Below are 25,312 nucleotides of genomic sequence, written 5' to 3'. Positions count from 1 at the left end.
CAGCTGAGCCCCGGCTACCTCTCCGGAGCTTTGTCAGCATCCTCCTGTCTCTTGTCCTGTCACATGGTTCTCCCCTGAATTAACCTGGCCTGTGGGCTCCGCAGCACTCAGAGCGGAAGTCAGAGTGAACCCCAACTCTCTCAACAGTCTCCCTTCGCAGCGACGCTTCTACCGCGGGCCTTCGGAGGGGCCGCTGCGAGGCTGTGAGGGGGGAGAGAACCCAGGGGGCCGGGGAGGGGTGAGCCCACTGGGGTCTAGGACACCCCAGCTTTCTGTGCCCCCTCCTCCCGACCCCCACCCCGTTTTTGCAGGACGTCTTGTGTGACCCCCGGCCCCACCCGGAAGACCGCGCCCGCCAGGCGCTCCCGGTGCGGGTGGGGCCGCGCTTCCCGCTGCCCCCCGCGTCCCGGAGCCGGGAGCGCGGGCCCTTTAAATCCTCCGGGGCGGCGGCGGGCCGGGGATGACATCAGCGGGCGGGCCCGGGGCTCAATGGGAGCCGCGGGCGCGCGCGGGGCGGGAGCGCGAGGCGGCGGCGGGGGCGGCGGGCTGGAGGGCCCGGCGGAGGGAGGCGGCGGCGAGCGCCCAGAGCTGAGCCCGGGGCGAGCGGCGCGCGGCGGCGGCGGGGCGGAGAGGCTGGCGCGCCGGGCGGCTCCGCGAATCCTCCGGCATCCGGCCCGGCGGGCCGCTCCCGCTCGCGGCAGCCCCCCGAGCAGCGGCCCGGCACCGGCGCCTTCCCGGCGGGGTAAGTATTGGGGGGCCGGGGGCTCGCGGAGGGGCGCAAACCCGGGGGAAACGGGGCTCCCTCCGCCTCTTTGTTTTTGCGCGAGAGGGAGGGGGGAGGGGGGAGGGGGGAGGGCGGACACCCGCGTTCGCTCTCGGGGACCAGGGGGAGGGGGCAGTCCGGGCGCCGCCCGCTCGGCCCGGCGAGGACAAAGGCGCCGCTGAGGCCGCGGAGGAGGAGGAGGAGGGTGACTATTATTTTGCAGGCTTGTGGGGGGCGGGGGGACGCCCCCCGAGTCCAGCCCGCCTCCCCCTCCCCCAGCTTGGACCCTTTAAGGCGCAGACAGCCGAGGCGGCCACCCCGGGCTGTGATTTGGGGACATCGAGGGAGGGGGCCCGGGACTGGGGTGCTGGGGGCACCTGATATTGTGAATTCGAGCTTGTCCGTCAGACCCCGGGCTTCCGTCCGTCTGTTTCACCGGACAGCCCGCAGCGCCTCCCCCTGCCCTCCTGGCGCCGCGCTCCAGACCTGGGGGGTCAGCGAGGCTGCTCGCGCAGGGTGGATGGGGGCGCGCGGCGTCACCCCGCCACCGAGCCTGTTTTCCTTTGTGGAGAGAGGAAGAAAGGGGTGGGGGTTGTTTGTCAGCCTGACTCTCCCGGCTCCGCTGTGGGAGAGCCGTGTTTGCGTCTCCGTGGATCATAAAACTCCGTGCGCGCCGGGGCGCCTCCGGAGAGGATTCCCAAGCTCCTCTTCACACCCGGGCTCAGACTGGGGTGCGCCCCCTCCCAACTTTCCCTTAGTTTTCTTGCGTATTTTGGCGCAGCCTCCCTCAGGGTGAAAGATCTGGGGAGAGGGAAAGGGGGTCCAGAGTATCTAAGTGACACCCCGGAATGCCTGTGTTTGGGGCTCCTTTGCCTTCTGTCTAGGATGTTCCTCCCATTTTTATTTTAATGGTCCAGGGACATGGGCCCTGGCTGGGGGGCGGGGGGGGGGTAAGAAAACTGCCCGTGTGTTGTGTTGCTTGGTAGTTTGTGTGATTGTAACTGGTTGAAACTCTGGAGTCTTCATGTCTGTCTTTTTTTTTTTTAATTCTTCGTTTATTGCCCCCCCCCCCCCAAGGGAGAAGCAGCAAAGAACTGGAGAGCCTCTCCCATCCCTGACTCAGTCCTTTCTCCTCTGGGAGGCTTTTTGGGGGGGTGCTGGGACAGTCTAGGCGCTGCTGGGGTCTGGGTGGCGGACCCAGGGCCATCCTGGTTCCTGCAGGGTCGATGGGTCCCATCTTCTCTTCTCCCTTCCCTGCCCGCAGCCCAGTGAGTGGGGAGGGGCTGGGGGTCATGTGCAGTGTATTTATGTAAGACACCCAGACGGAGGGCATGGGTATTTATATAACCCGGAGTGGGTATTTATGTAATATAGGATGCGGGTGTATTTATGTTCTTTTCCGAACCTGCGGCTTTCCCCGCTGCCATGTGTGGTCTCTGAATTGGCGTTGGCGGGAGCACAGACTGGGGGGGAGGGTGCTTGTGTGTGTACACACACCCGCGCCCCCTCCCCCGAGCAGGGCTCATGGTGACTGCCTGCTTTCTTTTTTGGAGTGTACACACGGGATGGTGTGGATGCGAGGTGTGTGGTGTGTGGGTTTCCTTGCAAATGTAGAGTGTGTGCAGCTGGCAGCCCTGGCACCTCAGCTGGGACCGGCCAGGCATGCCCACAGAGGCCCTTGGTTGAGAGCCCAGAGTTTGGCCAGCCCTGGGGTGGAGACTACTTCCTTGTGGCCATTGGGGAAGGGCTAGCGGTGGCTTCCTGGGAGCCAGGTGCTTGGGCTGGATGTCTCTCCTGGGCAGGAGTTCTTGGCACCTTTCCTCTGCTAGGTAGAGAGCCCCAGCCTGACCATCTGTGGACTAGATCCCACCCACCTCCCTTCCCAGGTGCATCTGGCTTTGGAGGCTAGCACTTGGCATGGGGAAGGGGCAGAACCTCTGTGCCTGGCACGGCTGCTTTTCCGTCTTCCTCTTTGCTTGCCAGCCCTGGCATGAAATAAGTCCTGTTTGTGAGGGTGGGAGGCGGCCAGGTGGGGAGGCAAGAACCTCGTGTGGGTGGTGGGTGAGGAGACTGCCACTAACTTGCTGCTGTGGGGTGGGGTGGGCAGGGGGCATGGCCTCTCTGGGCCTGAGTTCCCGGTCTGTAGACGAAGGCCCCTCTTGATAATCTTGTACACTGGCCCTCTTGCAAGATTTTAGGGGTTCCCCACCCATCTCCCAATTTAGTAGTTCACTCTTCCCTCTCCCCCCATGGCAGACATCACCTACCAGCCATGGAGTTTCCTCCTCTGCTGGCCAAGACCCCAGAGTGCCCAGATGTTTGCCCCAGGCCAGAGCAGAAGGGTCTCTACCGGAGACCCGGACGTCCCACAGGCTTGGACACCCAGGTGGGGCATAGGACATAGGCAAGCTGTTCAAATCAGCGCCCCCCTCCCCCACCTCTCCTCCCATTCCACAGAAGCTGGAGGCCGAAAACCTGGCCAAATTTGGTCCCTTCCCTTGGGCAGTGGCCCTCCTGGAAGACCCTCCTAAGGGTCCTAGTCTTGAAGGAGTCCAGTCCCAAGCAGTCCACTGAAAAAAATATGTGCAGAGTGGCCTGTGTGAGGTTCTTGGTGTGGTGAGGTGAGGAGGAGACCGCTGGAGAAAGTAGACGCCTCTCCGGCAGGGCACAGTGTAAACTGGCAAGCTCTGGCCTCTGGGAATGCCAGACCAGGCTGTGGAGGCTCGGCCTCTAATTCTTGGCACTAGAAGCCTGGGGTAGGGATGGGGCCAGGGCAGTTCTGTAGTTTCTGAGTCCTGAAGGGGCTGAGGAGCTTCTTAGGGACCCTCTGTTCACTTGTCTTCCCATCCCTGGAGGTTGGAACTTGCTGGTGGTTGCCATGGTAGCAACTCTTGGATGATCATGTCCTGTATCCCCCTTCCCCATCACCCCTGTCCTTGACTTTTCTTTTAGGGTCTTGGCTCATTGTGACTAGTCTTCCTCTGAGAGGCTCCTATTAGAGGGTCTCTGAATGAGGGCCCCCCAAGTTTCCTCCTGGGCCTTGTCTCCAATTCCACCTTCTGCCCGGCTTCACTGACACCTATTCTAAACCTGCCTCAGCCGATGCCCACATGAGGCTCTCGGGCCACCTGACACCTGGTTGCCCTCAGGCCGAGCGAGGCCAGATCCCTTCCTGGATAGTGGGTGGGAGAATGCTCGGCTCCTAGTTCCTTGTGGCTTTGCCTGCCTTTGGTGTGGGAGGCATGGGGTCCAGCAGGCTCGGCCCCCTTCCCAGCTCCCTGCTTCTCTGACTGCGTGTTTCTGCTTCCCTTCACAGTGAGAGCGCACCATGGAGCTCCGTGTGGGCAACAAGTACCGCCTGGGCCGGAAGATCGGGAGTGGGTCCTTCGGCGATATCTACCTGGGTAAGTGTCCCAGGCTCCAGCTCAGTGGTTCCTGAGCCCTGGGACAACTTTGGGGACAATGAGGAGAAAAGATGCCAGGACTTCAGGTTCTGCAGGCAGAACTTGGCTCTGGGGCTGCGGTGGCATGTTTTAGTCATTTTTGTCCCTAGGGCCATCCCAGGTGGGGATGGAAGCAGCAGGTTGGGGTGAGGCAGGCTGAGGGGCTCCTCACAGAGCCAAAGCAGGGTCCCTGCTTGCTGCAGCCTGGGCAGAGGAGGGTATTTTTAGCTCTGGTTCCAGCTTCGGATGCCCTGGGTCTCTAGCTGGGCGTGGGAAAGCCCAGACTAGATGAGCACCCCATGTTTTGTCTCCTGGGAGAGGGATACTGGTGGACAGAGAGTCCTGGGCTACTGCTGGCTCCAGCTAGGCCCCCTCGCTGTGGTCCAGCCTCCTGGAATTCAGCCCAGGCAGGCTTAGGAATGACGTGGGCTCCCCCAGCAACCTCGGGGGAGGCAGGGCTCTTAGCTTTAGGACCTCTTTCTCCGGATGTGCTTCCTGTTGAAAGTCTGAGTTTGCTGTCACTTTGTTGTTTTAAACAAATCACTGACATCTCACCCCATCCTTGCCTGGGAGTCAAGAGGCTCCTGCCTTCGAAGGCTACTTGTTAGCCACCTGAGGGGCCCGGTCAGGAGTCACTGCCCTTCCTTTGCGGTTGTTGGTTTGTAGTGCAGGTATCGTGTTGGTAACTGAGAGCTGGAGCTGTTAGAGCAAGGTGGCCGGCCCTTGGGTCTGTCCTCACTCCTGTTCCTGTGTCCTTGGAAAATAAATAAGCTCTGTCCTGGGAGGAAGAGACCCACAAGTCAGTGTGCTGTGCTCCCTGACTCAGAACTGGGGTGAGGAGTCCCTGCCCTCTTGGGCATGAACTCTGCTGATCAGCGAGCCACTGCCTCCCCCATCAGAGGGGACGGGCGATCTCTGAGCACATGCTTCGTGCTGGGCAGGACGCTGTTAGAGAACATCGTGATCTGTCCCCGCAGTTTCTAGAGATGTCACTGTGCTGTACCCACTTCACACATCGAGAAACAGGAGCATCTTGGCTAAGTTGGCCCCCATGGTTTCTCTCAAAAACTAGAAACGGCAGCCCTTATATCCACAGCCCTCCACGTGCGTGACAGAGTGGAGAAGACAGAGCATGGGAGGGAGGCATCAGACAGAACTGGGTTCCAGGCCTGGCTCTGGGCCTCAGCGTGTCCATCCAGCAAGCCTGTGTGATGCCGCTGCCTGGCTGACCGAGGGCTGTCATGAGGCAGAGCTGACGTGACGCATGGCATGGGAAAGCATCGTAAACTGTGGAGTGCAGGCCGGATGTACAGTTCATTGCCGGTCGCCTGGTAGCTTGGCCTCCTCTGTAAACACTGCTGGAGCGCAGAGCAGGAGGAAGGAACCGTGCAGGCTGCAGTGGTTTTAAAGGTTTTTCTCTGTGACTCCAAGCTCCTCCAGGGACGGCAGGCATTAGGTTGTTTCCATCCTCTGTCCCCGGTGCCCGGCATGTGGCTTGCCCTAAGTGGGTGTTTAGTGAAGCTTCTCACATGGATGAATGAGGAAGTGGCTGTCACATGCAAAGGCACGTGAAGTGGCCTCACGTAGGGTGGGGTAGAAGGAGGTTGGGATTTGGGGGCAGGTCCAGGTTTGGGTCCCTCCAATCTACTGCTCATTTTCTGTGTGACCTAGGATAAGCCACTTTCTCTCTCTCAGCCTTGGCATTCTCATCTGTGAAATGGGGTACCCATATCCTTTCCGTTTGTGAAATTGGGCTGGGTGTAAAGGACCCCCTTATCAGGGAGGCTCTTGGGCTCAGGACTGAAGCCTGGAACCAGTGGCTTGAGCGCAGAGGGCATAGAGAGGCAGCTTTTGGTACAGACCCACCTACTCCTAGACAACACCTGGCCCAGGGCCTTCTTTTTATTGAAGGGAAACTGAGGCCCCGAGAGGGGGAGGGGCAGGCCAAGGTCACTCAGAAAGCCAGTGTCCCTGGTCCGCGTGGAGGGACCTCCCTGGGGGCAGGACTTCCTGTTTATCCTGTAGTCATCTAATACATTTTAAAAACGGGGGTCAGATTTACTCCTGTTATATAGGCTTTGGAATAAATCCTGCCAGGGTTTGGGTGCTGGCGTTTCTTTTACTAGCTGTGTGCCCTTGAGCAGGTGATACCCTCTGCCAGCCTTGGTTTTCCCATCTATAAAATGGGGGGTGGGTGAGGCCTCCAAAGTGGTGAGAAGTGGTGAGATCACAGCGTGCAAAACACCTGCACATGCTCGGCCCTGCAGTAATGTTTTTTAATGCGTTCTCGACCGTCAGTCTTAGTTGGAATTTGTTACTGTCCAAGGATCTGAGTCCTCTTAGGCCAAGGGGTAGGGAGGGAGCCAGCTTTACCCTGGCTGTCCAGTCTTTGCCGGGTACGTGGGCCTTGAGGGCCCCAGTCTGACACAGTGTCCTGCCAGCTCCTTCCTGAGCCCTTGTCTTGCTGGCCTGAGGACAGTGGTGATTGTAGGGCCTCCCCGGCTGGCCTTGCTGGCTCCCTTTGTTCAGAGCTCTGGCCACATTCTTGTTGCCAGTGCCAGTGCCAGGGCTGGACTCCAGATGGCCTCTGCAGGTGGGGCTGGGTGTGGCCTCCAGGCCCTGCTTTCCAGGATCGAATGAAGGCAATCATGTTATAGATGCGGCTGTGAGGCCCACAGCTCCTCTTTGGTCCGTTTCCCCCACTCCCAGCAACATCATAAGGGGACATCAGGACAGTGGGGCCAGCTATGTTAGGGCCTCGAGTTGGCTGCACGAGGTCCAGAGCTGGCCAAGCCTGTGCCCACTCTGCTAGTCACTGTCCATGTGCCCTTGGGAACTCTACATCGTTTAGTCTCTGGTCCTTGGTTCTAAACGGGGAGGGAACGGTGCTCCCCACCAGGTGGTTATGGAGATACTCCACCTCTAGTCCAGCCAGCTCCCTGAGTGTGTCCATGTATCTGTGTGGGTGTCTGAGCAAGCCCCATTGTGAAGCTGGTCCCCCTCCCCAGCTAGATCTTCCTGACGTCCCAGACCTTCTAGGGCTGGCCAGGTCCAAGCCCTTCTCTGTGTCCAGGTTTGTTTTCCAGACTGGCCTGTCCTCCCATAGGCCCATTTCTGACTGACAGGCCGCCCCTGCCCTGGCACCTTTTACTTCATCACAGTTTACCTAGGTTCCTCCCACAGAGGTGAGCTGAGCTCCAGGCAGCGCTGCCTTAGCTGGTCCAGGGCTCAGTGTGTGTCTGTTGCTTGAATGAATGAGGTGCCAGGGAACTGGAATAGAGAAGAAAGCAGGGGCTTTGGGGCTTAGTTTCAAATCCTGGCTCTGTTGGAACCAGTTCTGTGTGACCTCGGGGCAGTTAGTTAACCTCTCTGAGCCTCAGCTCAGTAGTTGTGAGGATTAAGGGAGATAGAGAAAACACTGGCATCTTCCTGCTAGAACATAGAGGCAGCAAAGGGGTCCAGTGGTGATGGGACCCCATTGGGGGAAGCAGCTGTGACAGGTTTCCAGCACTTGGTGGGGATCAGAAGATTGTCTAACAGTTGGGCCCTGTCCCAGAGAAGTTGTGTGGCGCTTAGCTACTGACCTTTGGTATGTCTGTTTCTACAAACAGTAGTACTTGCAGGATGGTGTAAGAGTTCAGAGGGACAAAGGGCTCCTACTCTCCATCTCCTCATCTTGGGGGAGGACACTCTCCCCAGCACCTCTCCTCTCTGCACACATCTGCTGAATCCTAAGTTCTGAAGGCCCAGCCCCTGCCTGGATAGGGCCACCATCAGCTCTTACCTGGGTCTCCCGCTAGCCCTCTCCAGTCCTTGCACTAGTGGGTCTCAACGAGGGGAGAAGGGGGTTTTGTCCCGCGGGGAACATTGACAAGGTCTGAAAACATTTTTGGTTGTTTTTACTCCAGGAAGGAGGGATACTTCTGTCAGCTAGTCAGAAGAGGTCAGGGATGCTGCTGAACACCGCGCAGTGCTCAGGACACCCCCCACAACAAAGATTGTCAGAAGTGGGGAGGCCGAGAAACCCTGTAATCAGGCATCTGGACTTGGCCCCTGGAGTCTCAGGCTAAAGGCCGGGGTCTTCGCTCTCCATTTTAGACCAGCTTTCTCCCCTGCTCCCCTCTTTCATTGTCGCCTTCAGCTACAATTCAGGGTTCACCGCACCCCTTCCCGTGCTGTGATCACTGTCCAGCACAGTCCTGAACCCTTGTAACCTGTCCAGGGGCGCTTTTCTTTCCCCACCACGTGCTTATTTCCTCCCCTTTCCTTTCACCGTCCTACACATGGTTGGGGCACCTCAGGCTCATCTCGGAAGCCTGGGGATTGGCACTGGTCATCAAATCTAATGTTCCTTGAGCACTTTACAGTGTGCCAGGCACGATGCTAAGCCTGCTGACACCTCAGAAAGACCTAATGAGCTAGGTACTATCATCCCTGGGTTGCAGGTGAGGTGCCTGAGGCTCAAGAGTAGTCCCCTGGTTAGGAGGTGGCAGAATCAGGATTTGGGCTCCACGGAGCCCACGCTCTTAGCTGCTCTGCTCTCCTGCTCTTTTGTGGGCGGGAAGAGAGCACGGCCAGCCCAGTGGGCTGCAGTGCGCCCAGCGCCCCTCCCTGCCACATCCTCACTGTCCCCCGGAAACGGGTGCGTCTCCCCCACGTCACGTGTGGGAGTGTTGATGTGTCAAAAGCACTATAGTTTACAAAGCACTTTCTCTCTCATTGCCCACCGGACTTAGTAATCTTTTTCTTTCCTTTTTTTTTTTATTTGAATTTTATTTTATGTGGCTCAAATGAAAACACACAAAACCAAAAGCCAAAACACAAAAACATGTTAAGTGAAAGAAGCCAGTCACAAAAGACCACATATTGTATGATTCCATTTCTATGAAATGTCCAAGAAGAGGCCCATCTCTGGAGACAGGAGGTTAATTAGCGGTTGCCTCGCGCGGGGAGACTGCCAAGGGGGTAGGGTGCTTGGGGACATGAAAATGTTCTAAAATTGATGGTGGTGTTGGTTGCAGGATCTTGTGAATATTCTAAAAACCACTGAATTGTACACTCCGAAGGAGTAATTGTATAGTATGTGAATTACATCTCAACAAAGGTGTAGAAAAAATTATAGCACATAACATAGTATCCAGTGAGAGGTGCTCCCTGGCTCTCATGTTTCTTTTCAGTGTTTCTTTATATAGATACAACCAAACATAGATACATATGATTTCCCCACCTTTTTTTTTCTTCTTTTTTTTTTCTGAAAAGAGAACAGAGAGCATAGGATGGTACATAGTGTCTGTGCTTGGCTCTTTCACTTCCCGTGTCTCCGAGGCCGCCTTCCGCACTCATTCTCCATTGTATTCTGTTGGGGGCGGACATCCTCTCTCCATCCAGTCCCCAGAGTGACGGGCTTTTGGGTTGTTTCCAAGCTTTCGCTATTGCACACAGCCTGTGGTGGACAGCCCGGTCCAGGCCTTGTATTACACTGTGCAAGGGTGCCCAGTAATCTCCAAAGTGGGAGCTGGGTGGTGCCCAATCGCCCCCTGCAGGATTTAGGGGTTCACGCTTGGACACGCCTGTTGTCTTATGATGGGGCTTTTGCCAATTGTAGGTGGAAAATGGTCTTTCAGGAGCATTTTAATTTGTATTTTTCTTACAAGGAGGTAGACGCATCTTTTCATATGAGTAAGCCGGTTTTACATGAATGAATTCTTTCTCTGTGGAGTGTCTGTTCAGATTCTCTACCCTGTTTGCTATTGAGTCTTTGGTCTTTTTCCTACTGATCTCTAGGAGCTGGTTATACTACATTAGTGATGTAGTATAGGGGTACAAGTATGTGTTTCTTGGGACTTTGTTTCTGGTGTTTTTGCCATGGAGAAAGGATTCCTTTTGGGGGGGTGAGGAAGCCTTTTTTTTAATGGCTTCTAGATTTTAAGTCAGGAATAAAAAGCCTTGTTTACTCCAAAGTTAAAAGAGTTCTCCCACCCTGGCTGGGAGCATCATCCATGCACCAAAAGGTTACGGGTTCGATCCCCATTCGGGGCACATATGGGAAGCAACTGATCAATGTTTATCTCTCACCCTGATGTGCTTTTTTTTCTCTCTAAAAAAACCAAACAAACAATAAAAACATATCCTTGGGTGAGGATTTAAAAAAAAACAAAAACAATTCCCCCTTCTTCTAACATTTCATTGTTGTTGTTTTTTAAATTTTTCATTGTTTTTTAAAAAATCATTACTAAACGTTGAATAAATACAAAAGAATACAAATAAAATATGTGCATTGTGTCAGGCCCCCTTTCCACCACCTAGTTGGAGGAGGACCTGCCTGTCACCTTGTGGAGAGGCCTGGCACCCTCTCTGCCCTGTCCTCTGCTGTCCCCTCACAGAAGCGACCACTGTTGACATTTTAAATTGTTCCCTTTGGTCCGACCAGTGTGGCTCAGCGGTTGAGCATCTACCTAGGATCCAGGAGATCGAGGTTCGATTCCCGGTCAGGGCACATGCCCGGGTTATGGGCTCGATCCCCAGCAGGGGGCATGTGGGAGGTAGCCGATCAATGACTCTCATCATTGATGTTTCTCTCTCTGTCCCTCTCCCTTTCTCTCTCTGAAATCAATAAAGACATAAAAAAAATTCCCTTTGTTAAAGACTTTATCACATATTTATATCCCTAAACTATATATATATTTGGTCTTGCGTGCTTTGAAATGAAGACATAAAAATGTGCTTGTATTTTTCTCTTCCTCTTTTAAAAAAAAAATTGAGGTGAAATTCATATGATGTAAAAGTCACCTTTTTAAAAAAAAATCCTCACCCGAGGATATGTTTATTGATTTGGGAGACAGACAGACAGACAGACAGACATAAACACGTCTCTTGGTTGCCTCCCGGGGCGACTGGGGATCGAACCACAACCTCTTGGTGTACGGAATGAAGCTCAGCCAACTGAGCCAGCCGGCCAGGGACTGTTTTTAAAGTACAGAATTCAGTGGCATTTGGTGCATTCCCAGAGTTGTGGCAACCACCATCCAAACCCGGTTCCAGTACATTTTTATCCCCCCAAAGAAAACCCTGTACCTATTAAACAGGTGTACCCCGTTTCCCCTTCCCCAGCCCCTGGCGCCCGCCAGTCTTTCTTTTCTCTGTGGATCTGTCTGTTCTGTATGTTTCGTATAATGGAACCATACGCTCTTTTGTCCTTTGGTGTCTGGCTGCCGTGTTTTTACGGTTCATTGATGTTGTGGCATGTATTAGTACGTCACTCCTTTTTATGGCTGAGTAATATTCCACGACATGAACATATATTTTTTTATCCACTCATCTGCTGATGGACATTTGGGTTGTCGACACCTTTTGGCTCTTGTGGATGGCGCCACTCCTTGCTGTCTCACACTTCCTGCAGCTGTCATCCGCTCCTTGTCCCTACCCTGTGGCTTTCCTCTGTATGACTGTTTCACCGTTTGGCCATTCCGCCGTTGGACATTTGGGTCGTCATGGCCGTGCTCATTCTTTCACGCCCTCCTGGTGCTCACGGTTCTGAAGAGCATGTACTTGGGAGTTGGCCTGCTTGGTCATGTGTGTTTACCTTGGTAAATGCCAGCCTGGTTTCCAAAGAAAACCCCATGCCAGCTTGCACCCCACCTTTTTTTAATTTTTTGATCCTGACCTGAGGATATTTTTTTCCATTGCTTTATTTTTTTAGAGAGAGTGGGAGGGAGGGACAAAGAGAGAGAGAGAGAAACATTGATGTAAGAGAGACATGTTGATTGGTTGCCTCCTACAACTGACGGGGGTGGGGAGTGAACCTGAAACCCCACACTGGCCAGGGCCCCACTTTTTTTTTTTTTTTTAATATATCTTTTATTGATTTCAGAGAGGGAGAGAGAGAGAGAAACATCAGTGATGAGAGAGTCATTGATCGCTGCCTCCTGTGCCCCTGACTGGGAATGGAGCCTTCAACCTGGGCATGTGCCCTGACCCCGGGAATTAAACCTCCATTTCCTGGATCCTAGGTCGATGCTCAGCCGCTGAGCCACGCTGGCGGGGCCACACCTTTTTTTTTTAATACAAACTTTTGGTCCACTTGGGATTTCTCCTGATGTATGATGTGAGCTGCGGTGACTTTCCGCCAATGGCCAGCCAGATGTTGCCGGGACGTTTATTGCACAGCCCTGTCCTTTCGCCTGCGTCGGGCACCAGCTCTGTCCTCCCTTAAACTCTTCCAGTGTTCGTGCCTTCTAGACTTTCTGTTCTGTTTGTGTGCTGAGACCACACTGCTAGTTACAGCAGCTATGGCCGTGACCGGCCTGAGAAGGAGACGGCCTCTCAGCCTAGCCCCCAGCCCTTCAGCTCGGCCCACCCATTATTATAGCTAGGGAAACTGAGGCAAGGTGCAGTTTGGATTTGAGCCTGTGGTTTTCTGAGACCGAGCCTAGCCCCGCCCCGTTCTCTCCTCCACAGCCCTATACCCCACTGGCCTCACCTCTCTCCAGCTCAGTGGCCCCCACCCTCCAGGATAAGGTTCCCCTGACGTGGTCTGTGCGCCTTTTGTCGTCCCCCTTTTCCCCCCCGGAATCCGGCCTTTTTGCTGCACTGGCCTGTGGTTCTCTGAATCGTCCCTCATTCCTCACCCCCCCATCCCCTTGCATGGGCTGCACTCTCCCCTCCCGCCCAAGCTGGGTGCCCCTCTGTGCCCCACAGCTCCCTCTGCTCCCTTGGGATACAGTGCCGAGCCCTCTGCCTCCTTACCTGCCGCCCAGGTACAGGCACAGGTTGGTGCTGGCTTAGAGCTGCCCGCCCAGCCGAGCGGGACCCTGACCCTTGCTTCCCCCACCCCTGGCAGGTGCCAACATCGCTTCTGGTGAAGAGGTTGCCATCAAGCTCGAATGTGTGAAAACGAAGCACCCCCAGCTGCACATCGAGAGCAAGTTCTACAAGATGATGCAGGGAGGAGGTGAGGGCGGGGTAGGGGCATGAGGCTGGAGGCCGGTCTGGGGCCGGGAAGGACCTCCCCTGACAGCCCTGCTTCCCGGCCCCCAGTGGGAATCCCGTCCATCAAGTGGTGCGGGGCCGAGGGCGACTACAACGTGATGGTCATGGAGCTGCTGGGGCCCAGCCTCGAGGACCTCTTCAACTTCTGCTCCCGCAAGTTCAGCCTCAAGACGGTGCTGCTCCTGGCCGACCAGATGGTGAGCCCCCATCGCCCAGTCCTGCCAGGCTTGCTGTTTCCCTTCCAACCTCTGCTTCCCTGCCGTGCCAGTGGTCACAGGGTACCAGCCCAGCCTCCTGCTCCTGGAGGATGCCGGAGCAGGAGGCAGTAATGGGAACATAGGATAGGCCTGGCTCTGGAACCAGGGACCTTACCCATTGGCTGTAAAAGGGGGGAAGGGGGCAGGTTTCAGTGCAGATCTCCAGGCTCAACTTCAGACCTGCTGTGTTGGGCTCCAGAGTAGGGCCCGGGACTCTGCCCTCAAGTGATTTAAAGCCTGTGACACGCAGATCTAGGTCCTGTCCCAGTGTGGGGAATGGAGGTGAGCTAAGCCTCTCCAGGCCTCAGTCACCTTGGATAAGAATCTCCCCTTTGCTGGGTTGTCGTGGGGTCAGGCGGGATACCACGCAGTGCCAGGACCAGAGCAGGCACCCACGAACCAGCAGTCCTTAGTTCCTAAAGCCCTTTATAGACTCAAGGGAGGAAACTTTTAAAAAATATAAAAGCATAGACTTCTGGGCCTGAAGTGGTGTGTGGAGATCTTGTTATACAGCATCTGGGTCTGTGGCTGGCCTGCAGAACGTCTACCAGTGCCCTGCGATTTTAGGCTAAATGTGTGTGTGCCGAGGACAGTGGTCTCTTAGGTTAGGAGACTCAGAAAGGTTTAGGAAATGCTCAGCCAGGTCAAGCTAAGCCTTTGATTTACAGAAGACTGAGGCCCAGATGGGATTGGCCTACCAGAGGACACATTGTGCGCATATATGTTAATTTAGGTGTTTTGTGGGGTTTTTTTGTGTTTTTTTTACAAATTGTTTAAAGAAAGGCTTGTGTGTCTGCCTGACTTTGGTGTACTTTGGAAGTCAGGGGACAAGTCCTATCTTTTGTGCTTCATCTCTATCACACCTGCCAAGTTTAGGCATTATTGGTGCTCCCTCTCCTCTCCTCCACATAAATCTGATTGCCAGGACAACCTTCGAAATGCCTATAACTTCAGTTCCCCAGGCCCTGTGAGGGTGTAGGGCCAGGTAGGAGAGGCTTCGGTGGGGCCCGGATGCCTTTCCACACTTCATGTCTAGAGCTTGCCATTAGCTTTCCTACTATCTTGCTCTCTTTTCTGACTCACCGCAAACTGGTGAATTCTTTCTTCAGAGTTCCTCTCTAATGGCACTTCCTCCAGGAAGCCTTCCCTGACCTGCCCCTTGAAATCACTTTAAATGCTGGCAGACATCTTTCTCCCCTACCCAGGGCAAAGACCATGTATTCCATCTTGGCAGCTCCAGCCCTCTGCCCCCAGTCCAGGGCCTGGCCCATAGCACTTGGTGAAGGCCCCTCTGTGGAATGCTTGCTGAGTGACTTGCTGTCCCCTCTCCTCCCCCAGATCAGCCGCATTGAGTACATCCACTCCAAGAACTTCATCCACCGGGACGTCAAGCCTGACAACTTCCTCATGGGGCTGGGAAAGAAAGGCAACCTGGTCTACATCATTGACTTTGGCTTGGCCAAGAAGTACCGGGACGCCCGCACCCACCAGCACATCCCCTACCGGGAAAACAAGAACTTGACTGGCACTGCCCGCTACGCCTCCATCAACACCCACCTGGGCATCGGTGAGTGAACGAGCCCAGGGGCAAGGTGCGCCCCTGAGGAGCTGGCCAGGATCCTGGCTCACTGCAGCCTGGCTATTCCTCCGACTTGCCACAATCAGGTCTCCCCTTTCAGAGAAGAGCTGTGATGTGTCGCACACGTTCACGTGCCTGGCTTCCCCCCACAGCTTTTATAGGTGGGAAACGAACGCTCAGGGGTAACACAGGCTGCTTAAGGTTGTGCAGCTTAGTAAGTGCCAAAGCCAGATTTGACCCTAGCAGTATCTGATGCCACAACTTATGTTCTATCCACAAGGTTGGCCAGGCAAGGAGGCACTGGGGTGCCAACTACATAGTTGTCGAATGAATGAGTGTCTGCACTGGAAAAACTAGGCCCAGATAGGGTTGAGAAAGCTCAGCCTCAGGTTCCTTCTCTGTAGGAGGAAGAGACGGCCTGTTTGTAACAGGGTTTGCCACAAGCCAGCATGCGACGGGGCAGGGAGTGGGGTGGAGTAGGGTGCTGGGTGCACAGCGCGGGCTGTTCCCCCTCAGTCAAGGAGCATGTCCTGGAGGAGGGGTCCCTGGCCCCCATTGGCCAGGAGCCCGACTGAGCCCTGCCCCTCCCCTTGTCCCTCTGTGCAGAACAAAGCCGTCGTGATGACCTGGAGAGTCTGGGCTACGTGCTCATGTACTTCAATCTGGGCTCCCTGCCCTGGCAGGGCCTCAAAGCAGCCACCAAACGCCAGAAGTATGAGCGAATCAGCGAGAAGAAGATGTCGACACCCATTGAGGTCCTCTGCAAAGGCTACCCCTGTGAGTAGGGGGGAGCTGGTTAGCCGAGGGGAGCTGGTTAGCCAGCCTGGGGACCCCTGAGGCCCTTTGCAAGGGGGAGATGTGGCCACACAGTCCCTTCTGGGCTACCATTGCCCCGACGCCAGAATGTTAATCGGCTGTAACTCTGAGATTCCCTTGACTCCCTCCCTGAGTTTGATTAATTTGCTAGAGTAGCTCACAGAACTCAGGGAAACACATTTAGCAGTTTATGAAAGGATATGATAAAGGATGCAGAAGGACAACCAGATGAGAGATACACAGGGCGAGATCTGGGAGGGTCCCGTGTACAGGAGGTTCTGTCCCCGTGGAGTTGGGGGGCGTCACCCTCCTGATATGGATACATTCACCCACCTGGAAGGTCTCCAAACCCAATGGAGGCATGGTAATTATTAACTCCATTTCTAGCCCCTTTCTCTTCTCTAGAGAAGGTAGGGGGGGCTGAAAATTCCAAGCTTCTAATTAAGTCTTGTCTTTCTGGTGACCAGGCCCCACCAGGAGCCCACCCAGAGTCACTTCATGAGGACAGGAGATGCTCCTAGCGCTCTTACCACTTAGAACTTACAAGGTTATAGGAGCCCTGTGTCAGGGACAGGGTCAAAGACCAAATTTCAGAACAAGGGATGTTCTTATCACGTAGGAAATAACAAGGGTTTGGGGAGCTCTGGGCCGAGAGCCAGGGCCAGGGGCCAATGTGTATGTTGTCTGTCATCTTATGAAGGCCCCCTCTTGCCCCTGGTGGAAGTCTTCCTCCTGTGGCTTCCATCATGTCGAGAGTTCCCATCGGGCTCTTGACTGTCCTTTCTGACAGCTATTGATCTGCCATCTCCGTAACCCCCAGAGTAGTTGACAAGGGCAGGTGACGAGCTGTGAGCTAGGGTCCTGCGGCACCAGCTTACTGAAAGGGGAGACTGCTCACAGGCAGATTAGGGTTTCATCACGCGTGGAGGGGACTGTAGTCCTGCTCCATCCTCCCCTTGCCCCTCCTAGATTGAAAGGTTTGGACAGAAAGTCGGTGGGTAGGGCAGCTGCTGGCCGCTGGGGGCCCTGGGAGCATGGTCCTCACAGTGGCCTCTTCTGTCCCCATAACCTCCACCAGCTGAGTTCTCAACATACCTCAACTTCTGCCGCTCCCTGCGGTTTGACGACAAGCCTGACTACTCCTACCTGCGCCAGCTCTTCCGCAACCTCTTCCACCGGCAGGGCTTCTCCTACGACTACGTCTTCGACTGGAACATGCTCAAATTCGTGAGTCACCTGGAGGCCGAGGCGGGCTTGGGGGACTGGACAGGGAAGGCCCTGACTCATAAGGCCAAAGTGACCTTGTGGTGGGCGGGGCTCCCAACCACCGGGAGCTATGAGCTGGACTGTGCAAGTGACTTCCCTGGGGTCCCAGAGCCCCCTCGCTTCCCCGACTCCTGTCTTGTCAATGCCGACAGCGTGTGCCACTATGGTCAGCAGGGCCCAGGCAGGGTGTTGCTTCCCACCAGACCCAGGAGGACCTGGCTGGGCCTCTGGTCTCTGCTGGGCACCCGCGGCCGGGCCTGGATGGCGCTGGCGGGCCCCCCTACTGTCATGATCGTTGCCTACACCATCCTGCTCTTGTTGTTCTGTGCGTCCCAGGCGGCTGCCTTCGCTGTAGCCCCTCTGGCCAGCCTGGACCCATTCACTGTGGTTTCTTTCTTCCTGGTCACAGGGCCCTGGGCTTTGCTAGGTGGCTGTTCTGTCTCCCTCTTTTAAGAGTTTTGGGGGGGGGAAAGAAACAGTCGTCAGCTGTGCCTGGAGCTCTGGAATCTGAAATTGTATGACTTGTTTCACATCTCTTCTGGAAAAGGGGGCTTCCTCGAGCCAGGCTCAGCCCCAGGACAGCGAAGCTATTGCACTGCCCTGCTCCCACCCCTGTCCCTGCACTGGGCCCACGTACTCACCCACATACTGGTAAGGACCCTCCGAGGCCTGGCCATTCCAAGATTTAGCACTTGGCCAGGTGAGCACAAGAGGCTGAGCCTCTGCTGTGCTTTCTCTGTCCCTTCCAGGTGCCCGGCGCCCCTGGGCACCCAGGACCCTCCAGATAGGCTGGTGGAGGAGGTGGAGGAGCTGCCCCCCAAAAACTACTGGCCTATGGTCTGGACTCCAGGGCCTCAGTTCTGACAACACCAGGTGTGCCTGAGCCCATCGGGGCCAGGCCTGAAGAGGTGTCCCTTGGTGTGTGGGAGGGGGTCAGTGGAGAGGGCATGGCAGAGAAGGCCCTGCCAGGAGATTCTTGGGGACGAATCATTTGCCTGATGGACAGAGCCTGAAGGAGGAGGCATGATGTTCACTGCCCTGGAGGGGCCTGGGATTGGGCACCAGGAGCAGCCTTAGGCGGACCCCGTCAGCAGCCTCTGTCTTGAACTTGATCTCATTAAATGTCCCTCACCTGTACCGTGCTTCATTCTAGTGTGCCTGTCCTTTCATCATGGGTGCCTTCGGCCCACTCTGGCAGTGCTTAGGACTGAGGCCTTGTTCTGGATGTTGGGAGCAGCATGTGGTCTTGTGCGCCTCTTCTCTGGGCCTCAGGCAGTGGCCTGGTACTGTTCCCTAAGGAGTGGGACGGAGGTTGGCAGAGAACTGGGTTTCCATAGTCCCAGGGACCTCAGGAGAGAGGGTTGGAGAAGGGCAGTGGGGCGCTTTTCACCCAGACCATCCAGCTGGGAGTGTGGCTGAGGGCCGGGGCCAGCTCCCGTCACCACAGGGCACTGCTCAGGGAGTTTGTGCATGGGACACACCACGTAGGAGTCTTTACAGAGTCTGGGCCTGGAATGGGCTTCGCCCTTCTCTCAGTACAGCTCCAAAAATGGGTTTTGCCATGTTATTCCAGATGGCAGCCACTGGCTCCATGTGGCTAAATTTTAATGAATTAAAATTAGAGCAGAAAATGTCATTCGTCAGTCGCACTTGCCACATTCCAAGTTGTCAGGAGCCACAGTGGCTGGCTAGTGGCTACTGTGTCCGGTGAGGTTGACGTGAACTTGTCGTCCGTCGTGACAAGAAGTTCTACGGAAGGCGCTGCTCGAGACAGCGACTCACAGAGCCTCTCATCGTACGATCTGCCTGACAAGATTTCGTCTCGAGTCAGGCCAGGGGCACTCCCCCACCCACTGCTGGCACTCTCACCCTTCCTGGGACCCCCTTTAAAGCAGGCTCTGGAATCAGGCTGAGCAGAGGTGCTGACAAATGTATCTAGGGCTGATCTCTGACGTGAAGACCATCGGACTGCATGAGTGGGCGGACACCCTGAAACCCGTCACCACTGTGGTGAGCTCCACCTCCTCCAGTCACCCCCTGGCAGAAGCGTCTGCTGATGTGCGATGGGGACCCAACATGCCTTTCGCCTAGAAGCCAGGACCCTCCCACAGCAACCCCCTGCAGGAAGCCTTCCTCAGCCCTTACAAGCAGACTGGACGCCATGCTGGACACTATGGGCTTGACTGTTCTGCAGGAAGATCCCTCCCTTAACTGAGAGCTTCCCTCCCCGGAGCAGCCACCCTGTAGCGTTCAGTATCCGGACCCCAGAATCTCCAGACCCCTGGAGCCTGGGACGCTGAGGTCCAACCTGCTGGCCAGGAAGAAACTTGACACAGCCAAGGACAGGTCCACACAGCACGGGTGGTGACTTTGATGTTTACCTTGTGTTTTCTCGTGGGCAAATAAAAGCCAGAGACCTCCCTAGTATGTGTTTCTTGAGGCGTCACTTGGGTTGGATGGAAACGTGGAGAGTAGCTCACCTTCTGCTTTGGGGCTGGCCTTCACCTGAGCCCACTGGGGTCACAAAGGGCAGGGCTGTGCACTTGAGAGTCCCCACCCAGGGGATGAGTTCTCACCTGCCAACAGGAGGGTTGGCTGGGTGCTACAGCTCTTCTCACTCGGATTTTGCTGCTGTTCCCGCTGAGTTGCGTAATGCCTTCCTGTAACTGAGTGGGTGGGAGCTCGGGGAGGACTGGGGGTCAGGAGGTGGAGCCTTGTGGTTCCAGGCCTGCCTGCCTGGACAGGCTTGTGGGTGGGAAGACTGAGGACGCTTGTTTCTAGAATGTTCTAAGTCCTCTGGGGGTGCTGAGAGCAGAGCAGGGCTGGGTGGCAGAGGCCTGAGCTCTGTGGCCCCAGGCAGTTCATAAGGCCTCTCTGGGCTCAGTTCCTCACTAGGATTCAGTGATCATTCTGATCCCCAGCTACTACCTCCCGGAGGTGCTTAAAGGCAAGGGTCACTCCCATTTCCCAAAGACAGTATGGCCTTCTTGGCCAGTCCTCTGGGAGACACGGGGTTGCAAGAGCCTGCACCCCGTGGCCTGTGAGCAGGTCCCAACTCAGCCCACAGCTCTCTCCTCCACAGATGCGGCCCCCCTCACGCCAGCCCCCTGCCCTTCCCTGTGGACGACCCCAGGACCAACTAGGTAACGCGGCTGGACACCATGCCCATGCCGTGCTCCTCTTTCTGGGCCTTTCCCCTTTCCTCCTGCACTGGGGGTGGCAGTGGCTGGAAGGCAGGGCACCTGGGGGCTCATGTGCCCCTTCTGCCCCAGCCTGCCTGCTTTTTCCTCTGTGGGGCTTCTAGCCCATTCCTTCTCCGTCTCCCATGAGCCCCATACCAAGGCAGGCAGCATCTGTGTTGTGCTGGTCCCCACAGCAGCTGCCAGGAGCCATTTCCAGGTCTAGGGGCAGGAGACAGACAGCCCTTTGAAAAGATCTCCTAGCTGGGAAGCCTGGTTTAAGTCCTGGCCTGGCCTTGGTAGCCTTGTAACTCTCTCTCTGGGCCTCTGAACATCTGCCTTGCTCTGCTGGGAAACCTTGAGGAGCTGAGGGGACCCATGTTGGGAGGGCCAAGGAGTGCCCTTGGTCATCTTGAGGATATTAGCCCTCCCACGCAGAGTGACCTCCTTCCCTCCCCTCTCACATCCAGCTTCTCCCTTCCTTGGGCAGTTTGTGGTTCTATTTCTCTGTGCTGTGTGATCATGGGTCCTTTCCAGGCCTCTCTGGGCTTCCTGCTCTGTGGGGAGGAGGAAGAGGCATTCTGCAATGCCTCTTCCCCAGATGCCCACTGGGCCTCCTTCCCCCTGCCCTGTCCTGCAGGGATGCTGGACCTCGGGGCACCCTGACCTTGCGGGGCTGACCAGGTCTCATCTTGCATCCCCACAGGGTGCAGCCCGGAATCCCGAGGATGTGGACCGGGAGCGGCGAGAGCACGAGCGCGAGGAGAGGATGGGGCAGCTCCGGGGGTCTGCGACCCGGGCCCTGCCCCCAGGCCCGCCCACGGGGGCCACCGCCAACCGGCTCCGCAGTGCTGCCGAGCCTGTGGCCTCTACCCCAGCCTCCCGCATCCAGCAAGCTGGTGAGCAGGGGCCTCGGGCAGGGGGCCGTCTAAGGGGAGCCAGGGCAGCCAGGGCCCCGACACTGAAGGTGGCTCCCCTGCTCACCCCCCAGGCAATACTTCTCCCAGAGCGATCTCACGGGTGGACAGAGAGAGGAAGGTGAGCATGCGGCTCCACAGAGGCGCTCCCGCCAACGTCTCCTCCTCCGACCTCACTGGGCGGCAAGAGGTCTCCCGGATTTCAGCCTCACAGGTGAGCTGCCGGCTCGATCCCTCCTCTGCCTCGCAGCCAAGCCAGAGACCCCCAGGCACAGCCAGGCCTTGTGGCCCTCTTCTTCCCTGCCTCTGATTCTCATAACCTCACCTTGTAGTGAGCCCCTTTTGTTGAGCAGGGACTTGGCCTCATTTAACCCTTCAGTGTCTGGTTAGCCCCACTGAGCAAAGTCAGAAATAACTTGCCCCCACAAGTGGTAGAGCTGAGGCCCAGCCCTCGCTGCCAGGAGCCCAGCCTGGGTGGGCAGCAGGGATCTCACAGGGGAGAGGCTCACAGTACCTGCCATCAGGAAGCCCCCGCAAGTCCCGGTTAGCACAGGATAGAGGGCTGGGCGGATCCTCTCCAGTGGCCCCACTCGGAGGCCATGGTTGGACCAGGAAAGTTGGGAAGGGGGAATCCCGGTTGACCAAGGAAGGTGTCCTAGCAGAGGTGGGCAGGAGACCTGCTCTGGTCCACAGTGGAGAAGTCTCAGCCGGTCAGGCCAAGAGCTGGGCATCCAGTGGCCAGACCAGGTTGTGAGTGGCCTGGAGCAGCTGTTTTGCCTCTCTCTCTGGGGAATGTTTTCATCTACAAAGCAGCCACATCCTAGAGTCATGGAGATCACACACCTCTTCCCCTTGGCTCTAGGGCCTTGGCGGGGTGGGCTGGAGCTCCCTAGTGGGGAGAGACTTGCCACATTGCCGATGCTAACAGCGTATCCCCTTCCCCATCTCTTGCTTTCCTTCCAAAGACAAGCGTGCCATTTGACCATCTGGGGAAGTGAGGAGCCACCATCGACCAGTATTTGCTTAGGTGAGTTGCTCTCCACTGCAGACACAGCCCCACCAGCTCTAGAAACACCTTTGGCCCTAGGAGGAGACAAATGTGTGTTGTGGAGAGGTAGGGGAGTTGCAGGATGGTACCAGGGGCCCCAGAACCAAAGGCCTTCAAGGGAGTTTAAAACCTCAGAGGTGGCCTGATTGAGGGTTGAGGCCTCCTCTGAGCAGGCCTGACCCACATCAGTTAATCAGAAAACCCTTTTCTCTGTCCTTAGGCGGGTCCTGTACACCCCCTTTGCTTTAACATATTCTGGAAAGTTCCTAGCGGAGGCTGAGCCTGAGCCTGAGGGCCCATACCCTGACCTCCCTGGGCATTAGCTTTGTCTCAGCCTCTGGGCTGTTGAACTCTTAATTCATCAAAGCACTTAGAACAGGGCCAGGCACTTAGGAGTTAATCTTCCATCAACAGAGGCCCTTGGCCTCCACAAGCCCAGGAGTGAGCCTCATGGAACTTCCGAGGCTTCAGGAGGCCTTGAGGTGGTGTATTGCAGCTCCCCACTCTGGGTCTGGCTTGGGGAAGGGGAGGTATGTGTGGGAAGGTCTGAGATTCCTGGGGAGTGTGTACGCGACAGGCTGGGCTTGGCCTCACACCTGTGACATTCATCGCACAGAGCTGGGGCCTAAGCCAGGAACCAAGGCTATCCATGGCACACGTGTGACTTGGGTGGCTGCTCACCAAGAGGACAGAGGAGGGAGAGAGATTGTGTCCTTCCTGTGAAAATGGAGCACTGACTGTGTGCCCTAGACGGGGGACCAAGTGCAAAGACCCTGGGACAAGAAGGGAGCTGAAGGGAATCTGGCAGATGGGTGGCCAGAGGCAAATGTGCCTCTAATCTGTCTTCTTTTTTTTTCTTTTTTCTTTTTTTATAATTTTTATTTTTGTTTAAAGTATTACAGATGTCCCTTTTTCTCCCCAATGACCCGTTCCCCGCCTCCCCCCCCCCCCCCCCCCCCCCCGTTCCTTTCCCCTCCCCAGTCCCTCTCCCCACCATTGTCCGTGTCCTTGGGTTGTGCATATATGCATATAAATTCGTTGGTTACTCTCTCCCCCTCCACCCCCTCTCCCCCTTCCCTCTGACATTTCGTCAGTCTCTACTATGCTTAATCTGTCTTCTTTCTCTCATTTTTTTAGTGTCTTCACTGTATTTTCTTTTAAAAAACAACAAAAAGATGGGAAAAAAACCACTCAAAAGAACAAAAAAGGAAAAAACCCAGCACAAAAGCGACGATGGATTTTGTTTAATTTTTTTTTTTTTTTTGCCAACGGCAAGAAGATGAGATGCCCTCAGCACCAAGGACTCTTGCCCTTTTCATTTCCCGCTGCCCACGGCTCCCCAGACACCAGGCCATGCCTGCCGCACACCGAGGCCCTGCCCCAGCTGGCGCTGACTCGGGAGCAGCTCAGCCTGAGGGTCTTCCGTGCCATCAGGAGGCGGAGTTCGGGGAAGCTTTGATTGTCTGGCAGGAGGCAGGTCCCACCAGGTGTCCTTGAGCCTCAGGACCACAGGAGACATGCACAGACCCCGCTCCCCTGGGGTGATGGTGGCCGACTTCCTGTGTGGGCTTTTTTCAGTGTCCCCCTGAGCGTTTGGGTCTTTCTTTGCCTTTCCATGGGGACTTTAAGTAATGGGTGGCAAGGTGACGGGGGCCGAGATTCCTTGTGTGCGTGTGTACGTATGTGACCTGTCTCCCAGGACAGCAGGAGTCTGCCCTGCCTCCCAGGCCATTTCTGTTCTTGTCTCCCTAACAAGGACGCGGGGTGGGTAATGCTCTCCATGTCCCTCAAGAAGGGCACCGAGTGTCCTTGCCACCACCAACCCCTCAGACTGTCATCACCCTGGGGCACCCCTGTCCCCATGTCCTGGAGACTCCTTCCAGAGGGCGCCTGGCTCCTGGGCATAGATGGGTTCCCGGGGGCCACCCCTCCAGTGTCCTGCCTCTCTGAGGAGGAGCCTGGGTCAGGGCTGGGGGCCGGGCTTTTCAGTCCCTCCTAGTTAACACCCGTTTTTACTTTATTTTTGTTTGTTTTCTCCGTGTGTGTATTTCCTAATTTATTTACCTCCTGTTTCCCTTTTTTTCTTTTTCTTTTTTTTTTAATTAAAGAGCAAAGCTTTTTATAACTTTGTAATTTAAAAAACTGAAAAAAAAAATACTGAAGAACTTTGGGGGGAATTTTGTACTTTTTTCCTGTGTAAATATTGGACTTTTTTGAGCTTTATTGTGGTTGTTCATTTGAAGTAATAAAGTAGAAAAGGGTAAAGTGACATGGGCAGCCCTCAGGCCACCTCTTTGATCCTGGGGTCGCTTCCCCAGCTTACCTGGGAGGGAGTAAGGCTGGGGGTCAAACCAGAGCCTCAGGAACTACGGGCAGACCAGCGGGGGGCAGGTTCGGACCCGGGCAGGCCGCGCTGGGGCCTGGGAGTCCGCAAGGCCAGGACCGCACAGTGGGCGGGTTCGAACCGCTCTTCACGACATTGTCTTGTCCACAGGAGGATTCGAGCTAGGCCTGCTCCTCTCCCTGCTTTCAGGCGGGAAACTCCACGGTGAAGTCACCTGCCCAAGGTCACACAGCTCGGCGGCAGAGCCAGGGTTTATGTCTTATCAGTCTGCGTTTATTAAACGTGGTTTACTTCCCTTCTCATTAACCCAAGGGCCGCTATTGCCGCAGCCGCCACCCACAGACTAGAGCAGAGCCACTTGGCCCGATGCCTTGGGACATTATGAAGCCCTGGGCGTGGCTCAAAACCCCTGTAGTAAGGTCCCTTCCAGTGCTGGTGATACCCGACACTAAACTGGTCCCGGCCCACTTGTCACTACTTGAGCCAAATTAAGCAGAGACAAAGTTGAATCATCTATAAGCATTTATTCCAATAATGCCGGCTGCATGGCGAGAACAGCAGGCCATCCTGTAAATTCTGCTTTAACATCCCCTACTAGCCAGCTGGGGGCGGGGGCAGGGTACTGGCTGCAGGGTCTGGTCTGACAAGGTAGTTAATTTTTTTTTTTCCAGTTTTCACATTTTTATTGGGGGCCACGGGAGGGGCCTCCTCC

General features: G+C 55.9%; 1 protein-coding gene across 4 annotated transcripts; it reads left to right on the top strand.

The window, feature by feature from the left end:
- Positions 1–652: 652 nt before the first annotated feature.
- CSNK1E (casein kinase 1 epsilon) lies at positions 653–24,525 on the top strand. 4 transcript variants are annotated; one of them, XM_087814925.1, is made up of 11 exons: positions 654–742; positions 4,080–4,167; positions 13,046–13,156; positions 13,243–13,391; positions 14,790–15,018; positions 15,637–15,807; positions 16,925–17,073; positions 20,998–21,190; positions 21,283–21,422; positions 22,174–22,235; positions 23,394–24,525. In XM_087814925.1, exons 2-10 carry the CDS (start codon positions 4,092–4,094, stop codon positions 22,204–22,206), a joined length of 1,251 nt encoding a protein of 416 aa, XP_087671051.1. In that variant the 5' UTR covers positions 654–742; positions 4,080–4,091; the 3' UTR covers positions 22,207–22,235; positions 23,394–24,525. The 4 variants fall into 4 exon arrangements, with proteins under 4 accessions (XP_087671052.1, XP_087671049.1, XP_087671051.1 ...); XM_087814926.1 differs by lacking the exons at positions 20,998–21,190; positions 21,283–21,422; positions 22,174–22,235; positions 23,394–24,525 and adding exons at positions 17,660–17,763; positions 17,862–18,500 and having other exon boundaries at positions 653–742; XM_087814923.1 differs by lacking the exons at positions 20,998–21,190; positions 21,283–21,422; positions 22,174–22,235; positions 23,394–24,525 and having other exon boundaries at positions 653–742; positions 16,925–17,575.
- The last annotated feature ends 787 nt before the right edge of the window (positions 24,526–25,312 follow it).

This window comes from Miniopterus natalensis, chromosome 2 (genome assembly GCF_054644295.1).
Source record: "Miniopterus natalensis isolate mMinNat1 chromosome 2, mMinNat1.hap1, whole genome shotgun sequence".
NCBI classification, from domain to species: Eukaryota; Metazoa; Chordata; class Mammalia; order Chiroptera; family Miniopteridae; genus Miniopterus; species Miniopterus natalensis.
Note: the sequence above shows the minus strand (reverse complement) of the source record. Positions and strands in the feature narration are given on the sequence as shown.